The sequence below is a fragment of the Dermacentor variabilis genome, chromosome 11 (genome assembly GCF_050947875.1).
Source record: "Dermacentor variabilis isolate Ectoservices chromosome 11, ASM5094787v1, whole genome shotgun sequence".
NCBI lineage: Eukaryota > Metazoa > Arthropoda > Arachnida > Ixodida > Ixodidae > Dermacentor > Dermacentor variabilis.
This window is the reverse complement of record NC_134578.1, coordinates 9,998,650-10,006,133: the sequence shown is the minus strand read 5'-3', so window position 1 is coordinate 10,006,133 and position 7,484 is coordinate 9,998,650. Positions and strand designations below refer to the sequence as shown.

The window sequence follows — 7,484 nt, the reverse complement described above, 5'->3', positions numbered from 1 at the left end:
GTAAAATAAAAAAAATACGGCCCTTCGAAATCTAAAACTGCATCATCATCATCATCATCATCATCATCATCATCATCATCTTTATGTTCACTGCAGGACGAAGGCCTCTCCCTGCGATCTCCCATTACCCCTCTCCTGCGCCAACCGATTCCAACTAGCACCAGCAAATTTCATAATTTCGTCACACCAACTAGTCTTCTGCCGTCCCTTCAAATACCAACTGTAACGTAGCGGCACGCAAAGGCAATCGCGGCATTGTATTGCGCGCTAATCCAGCCATCTGTCGCATAAACCATGAAAATAACGAACGCAACGACCACCTCACCTACCAAGGCGGTGTTGAGTCAGCTGTTGCGTGCATGGGCGCGGCGTGCAGCCTCGTCAAAGTAAAGCTAGGGATGTGACCATATCACCTAGATGTTTTAGCGCGATAGCTTTAGAACGCATGCTCGAAGAAAAACTATTTTTTGTCAAAATAATAAAGAAATCACCGATCTTTTGTAATTTATTCCAGGAAAAACTTCGTTAAATAGAGATCGGCCAAGTTTGTTTCGTTACATTTAGTTGATAACATTGAACGCTATGGGTACCTACCGGGGAATATAAATTTCTTCGTTAGATCGGCAACTTCGTAAAATCGGATTTCATTAGATCGAGTTTTATCTGTAGTAGCAAACGGCATAAGCGGAGATGTGCAAGAGCGTGGTAGTAGAAAAACCCCATCAATTTTCGCCATGTCGGCAATAATGTCTTGCGCTCATGGACTCCGTATTTTTCAAGGGTAATTTATCAATAAAAAGAGAAAGGGAATCAAACAAATGCGGTAAGGTTAACCAGGCGGACGTCCAGTGGGCTACCCGTCACGCGTTAAAGTGGATAACGGATTTAAGGAAACCAAAAGGCAAAAGAAGATAATGTAGTAGAAAGAGTATCTTATAAGCGCCTTCTCGAATGCGTTAATTTTTGGAAAGTTTTAAGTTTTCTAGTTTCCTTTTTGGTGCGTTGTTTTCTAGGTTTATGACGCATGAAGCCATGAATCCACGAGTTGTTTTTGCAAAGGGTCGACCATCGAGTTCACTGATCGCACGCCGAAGAGACTGACGTTGTGCTTCTAAAAGGACGCCCCTTAAAATGTGAAGCACTATTGATGAATTTTCAACGCAATGTGCGTTCCTTGAAATATCATTGAGATAAGTGATAAAGTTCATTGGGCCAGCCTTGTTGATTATTTCTTGAATCACCATAGGTATCGCGTTGCTAACACATTGAGGATTTGCTTTGACATCATTGAGGCCGATTGGAAACCTATTGATTATTGGCCTTCGAAATTTAAGCGAAAATCTATTGTTGACTTTTCCTTGAGCCACCATTAATACACCACTCAAAGCACAATGGCCTTTCGATGAGATTACATATAATGTCTCTTCTAAATTCCCTGACATATAGGTGAAATTTTATATCGGTGCATAATTCATGTTGCTTTACGGCAGAAAATTCATTCACATTCCACACTTCTGCGCGCTGATGCTGATTTTTCTCATTATCTTTCTTAAATTATTATAAGCTTGTGCAGTGCCTCTGAGAACTCTTCTAGCTAAGAACGTTTTTGGCTATACCAACCCTGACGATTCTTTCCGTGAAACCTCAAGAAGCACCAAACTAGTAGGTAAAGGGCACAAAAATGACAAGACAGGGGTATATAAGTCACAAGTACAACACACATGAGCTGTCAAAGTGCCAGGTATCTTGATTGAAGGTTTGCATCAGGTGCAACGATGATTCTCATGGTTCATTTTCTTTTTTTGCTCTTTCGTGTGTTCAATGAGGAGGCGCAGCTTTCTTCATCATCTGTCTTTATTTGTTCAAAAATATGTAACGAACCCTATTGCCGATAGAGACGAAGTGCCCACATTAGCTGGTGCAGCGCTTGCGTAATGAGTGCCTGGGGTGAGTCCTACCTTAAAAACTACGAGAAAATATATATTAATTCAGCAAAGCTGCATATAGCTAGCCGATTCATCTGTCCGACCGTCTGTAGCTTGCGCGCCAAAAACTCCTCCGGTGCGACCCCGTGCCCATGCGCGAAAAAGAAAGAAAGATGCGCGATTGGCTGTGCCAGTAGTGACATCATTGTTCTCCTCGCAGCCGTGCGCGGGCGCAGCAGTTTCTCTCCGGCTCCAAAATGCGTAATTCCTATCCAATCCGAAATGGAAAATTCCTGTCCTCCACATGTATTGTGAAAGCTTCCACGACGCAGATCACCACAACAAAATTACCTTACACAACAAAGAAACGGAGCCATCCCCGACGGCTGATTTGTTGCTTTACAAGGAACACCACGTAGAGGTGCCGCCACTGCCGTCCGCAGACTCCGTTGCGGTGCGCTTCGCGGTAGCGCTAACGCCAGCGCTAGCGACGCACTAGGCGAGGTAGCCAATGTTAAGGAACACTACATTTTCACTTTCACTGCTAAAGAAATCACTCAATTCGTATGCTGCTTGTAGCACAACAGCGGGTGCGACAGCTGGTGATTACGCCGCAGTTGATGACTATGCGACGATGTAATAATGATGGGGCGAGCAACGACATTTGCAAAGCTGTCTAGGAAAGACGTGTACGTTCATGTTTCTCCACGGGGCATAATGTGAACCACGGTCTATAAGGTCGGCTGCAGTCGTACATGCCATCGTAGAAAATGTGCAAAAGAAATTAGCGACTCAGTTCACTCATTCTCTATTCAATTAATGGTAAATAAAGGTTTTCTCTTGTTGAACATGCTTAGCATGCTCTGTTGTGAGTAGCATGGTGTGCGATACTTAAAACGAAGTGACCTGTACAGTGAAGTATTTTAGAAATCCCAAGCACTTCGCTATAAAGGAATCTTACCGTACAAATTGTCTGCAAAGTGAAAAAGATAACCTTACCTTAAAAGGGAGCACAGACCTCACACTATAAGAAAATTGAGAGAAAAGGGATTACACATCAAGGTGACTGTGTACGTCCCTCCAGCTTGGTAGAAAGTAACAAGTAGCGAACGAGTCCCACACGCAAGCTGCAGTCTTGGTTTCCACAGCAGTTCAAGGTCATCGCACCAGTTGCTCCACGGACACCTCCTCCCATCTATATCCGCAATTCGAGTGCGTGCAGCATAGCAGTTTCGTCAATGCTATGTCCGTGGTCACAGTGAATCATGGCACTCAAGGAAATACACTATAAATGCGAGAGCAACGAGCGATGATGCAGGCGCGTCACACCGTGGCAGTAACTGCATGTCAGTGCTGCCATCCTCCGAATCCAATTTTCACCAAAATTCCATAAAAAAATTCCTAGATTTCCATAGATTAGTGCAAAACGTGCTTGTGGATCAGTTTGTGGGTGATTTCTGCAAATATAAACATTTTGTTTGTACTATGAAAATACACGAGCAAACTAATATGTTAAATTTATTTTTGAGGTTATTTTAAAGGATTTAAGTAAGGAAGTCACTGCACTCAAGATGTCACAGTGGAAGCGGTTATGCTAAAAAGAATGTCTCTTGCTTAAGTCGTATTCACAAAAGTCAGTATGCTTATACAACATTGTTGTTGTTCAAACTTTCTTTGCACGGAACTTTATCCGGATTGTAAGAAAGTTGGCTGCCACTGCACGACAGCAATGCAGTAGACGAGAACACTTTTGTTTTTGCATGCGCGCACTGACGTAACACCACCAAACTTATGCGCTTATATCCCATTTGAAGCGAAGCACGCAGATATGCCACGAACTTTTATCTTTCTTCTAAAGCAAAACTCGCCCGAACAGGTGACCAGTGGGATTCAGCCCAAGGTTGCTTTGCATATGGGCAATCCTAGGTGAATTTTATTATACAGTTGCATAGACATCCGTAGCACTGCAATCGCACTGTCGTGCTTGGCGCCAGGTGCAGGTGCCTTCTTACACCCAGTTTGCCCGAGCTGCTTTGTTTGGCGTTCCAGCATACGTTTGTTTCGCCGGTTACTGAAAAAAATATCTCATTCAGAGCGCACAGACATCGACTGCACAGCCAGACGTATAAACGGCTAAATCGGGGTAGCGGTATCTCCATAAACCGCCACGGGCATCGGCACCCAGTCGTTTACTGCTGTTTACAGCCGGTCGTTACGGGCTGCACTGCGCTCCAGTTACTTTGGCATCCCAGTTACCTTTTTCAAGAAAATGCTTTTTATGCGTTAAAGCACAAACGTAACTGGAGCGCCAACGTATCTCGTTGCACACTTCGAAAATTAACGTCTCAAAACTAGTAAAGTCCAGAAAATTTGTTGCAGGTAGATACGTCTTGCGAAATCACTAGCTACAATTCCTTGATTGTGCCGTAAATGAATTAACGAAAATATTAATTAACGTAAAATTTTTTTACTTAATTAGGTATTTTGATTTTTCGTAGAAGTAATGGCCGCTTCATTGAGCCATTTATATAAAGGTTTAGAATCGTATTGTCCGCCACAGCCAATTTTTAAACGAATTTGGCGCAGCAAAAAAGACCTATATCATGGATGTCACTTCTTTGCGTTGCAGCGGTTATTTCAGAGACTGGCTAAGCGTTCTTTGCGGCGTCCGGTGGGCTTAGGTCTTATCGTCGGTGGTGCAATTTGAGCCAGTGCCAGCAGACGAGACCAGAGGTACCAGAGCGGTACACAGTGGTGAACAGAGGTACACAGACACGCACCAGAAGTAGCTTCGTGTACCGGCGCTGGTCGCTCACTTTGGCAGAGTAGACGTTTCTACCAAGCCTTCATTGGCGTCATTGCCCGCTTGCTTCGTGCGCCGTAACGAACACACACGAAAGCAAGCTGGTCGTTTCGGCCATTCTTCTCACTAACACTCAGTAATTACACGACAATAGGTAAACATTATGTTGTCAATGTTTTCAGGTTGAGCAATGCTTAATGTCAATAAATATAATTATATAATTTTCATATATGTTCAATAACAGTTGAATTACATATCATCGCTGGGGCATGATGCGGCCTGATCGGGCTAGCCTCATGCACTGGATCTGACCGACTGGAGTAGTGAAATGAGCGCTTCCACTTTGATTTTTTTAGCTTCACTGCCTGCTCCCTTTGAGGGCTTGTAAGTAAAAGAACATGAGCCCATTCCTTGGGCTATTTTTCACGCTCATAAACTTACACATTATATACACCGACGCTCAATAATTACTCTGCAATAACCCAACATAATGTCGTCAACAGCTTTCTGTTAAGGAATGAATCACATCATCACTGTTGAACACATCTTGCGTAAGCTCAATAACTGTTGAAACGTCATAGAAAACATATTGATTCTACTTTCCTTGAATGATATATAAAGAAAAAGTGATTAGTTATTTTTGTACGGGGCAGTGGCAGACCAGATGATTGCTCCATGATCTCTTCACAGTTGCAATGACATATGAGGGAGCCAGCCATCCCAGTGAGGAAGGAGTAGGAACATGTAAATTCTACCGGCAATTATAGGCGCATCAGAAGTGTACTGTCACACCGGGAGAGGGCCGATGGTTATTATCACTACTGCTGCGGCGGACGAAGCATGAAGAAATGGCAGTTAGAATTCTCCGGAGTCTTGCAAAGAAGCAGCATAATGTCGCGAGCGATTCGGCGAAGTCCCTTAGCTGCGTCCGTTCTTGATAACAGGACAAACGTAACAGGATAAACACGGAGACGGTTCTCAGAAAAATTAGGTCAGAAGTATGCTCTCGCATACTTCTGACCTAATAGCATACCTGGATTGATAGCATACCTGGATTGTGATGATTTGAACTTTCGACAGCTGCGCCCGCATGTACCAGTGGGCGACTTGCACGCTGTAACTTATCAAAGTGACGTTTCCGTACTTCGAATCTGTTACGAACATTGCGCTGCACTGTGACGCACTCGCGCACGCTCAGCCAATTTTGAGTTTTCTATTGTGTACCTCCAAACCGGGTGAAGTTTACGTATAATGCTATAAAAATATATGTGACCGATTGCGGGATTAAACCTGTCTTCCCGTACAGCATCCCAACGCTCTAACCACTAGGCCATTATTATTTTTTCACGCTTTATTTAGGTAGGATACTGACTGTGAAACATCAAGCCGTGATTTGACGCATGCTCCCCTCATGGTAAGATTGCTTTTTGAAACATCTGGCGCACACGTCACGTGCCAAACGCACTATGATAAACAGCGCGAGAACGAAACTAGAATTAAAGAAACGCCAACAACTTCCGCAAAAAAATATAAGACTGCCCTAATTAAATTCACCAGTTTTACGTGGCAGAAGCACCACATGAATATGAACCATGCCGTAGCGGAAGACTGCGGATCAGTTTTGACCTCCTGGGGTTCGTTAACATGCACCCAATGCATGCTACACGGGCGTTTTAGCATTTCGCCCAGTCGAGATCTGGCCGCCGTGGCGTGAATTTGATTCCGAGCCCTCTTGCTTGGCAGCGCTATGTCACAGCCAATACTCAATCACGGCAGCCTTAGAAGGCGTCATATAGAGGAGTTGAAAAAATGACATCATGATGTTCTAACCTAAATCAAAGGTATGGGCTTTTACCCCGAAGCAGAATATATCATTTGGGGTGCTGTTGTATTATAATATTTATTCTTTACAGACTGTGCATGATTCACATTACAAGTGCGCGCACTGATTCCACATTTGTGTTGCCAACGCGTTGGTCAGGGCCTATTTGTCCTGTGCCGCAACCAGAACCTTCGTCTTGTCGTAGATTTTGTCGTCGGTATTGGGGTTGTTTCTGCATAAGAGGTCTCAACGACATCAGTCGATATCTGTCTTTTTGTTGTTCCCTCAACGTCAGAACTCTTTTTCACGCACACTCCTTGTATGCAAACCTGCAGACAAGACCAATAACCGGTTTAATGCCTTCTTCGTGAAAGAACAAGCGCCAAACTCACCAAAATTTTCGTTTGTAAGAACTGTCTTAAATATGTTTACGGCAGCGCGAATAAAAGACAGAACGAAAGAATACATACACCAACTATCTATTCCTGTCTTCTAATCCTGTCTTTTAGCAGCGCTACTGAAGCCTATTCAAGATGCGTTACCAACACGCCCACATTGCAACCCTCATGTAAAAACGCTTTCTACAGCGACTCTGTTAAGGTCTACCACTCTCTCCAATATCGTGTCCCCGTGTAGGAACAAATCCTGAAAGTAGTGCAATGCCGGGCCGACGCAGAGAGGAGGTGACGCAGGCGTTAACCAATCCCCATACGTGACACCTGCACAAATGTTTACTGTGGTCAGGCAGTGCGACTTACCAAAATCTAAACACATTACTTGCGCATCAAATTAGGGAAGCGTGAATGATGAACATCCAGTATCACGAAAGTGATGATGTTACGCAAAACTGTAGGCTTGCTAATTATTCATAAACTTTACAACTGGCTTTGGGGGCCGTATGACACGCATAGACTTAGATATCAGATTATTGAAT

At 43.8% G+C, this 7,484-nt stretch overlaps 1 protein-coding gene across 1 annotated transcript in view; it reads right to left on the bottom strand.

Moving 5' to 3' along the window:
- Window positions 1-6,614: 6,614 nt before the first annotated feature.
- LOC142564954 (venom metalloproteinase antarease TserMP_A-like) overlaps window positions 6,615-7,484 on the bottom strand; it is a 49,635-nt gene continuing 48,765 nt past the window's right edge. Inside the window, exon 13 of the mRNA XM_075676168.1 lies at window positions 6,615-6,879. Coding sequence (XP_075532283.1) covers window positions 6,706-6,879 — 174 coding nt within the window. The 3' untranslated portion in view covers window positions 6,615-6,705. The remainder of the gene's footprint in view (window positions 6,880-7,484) is intronic.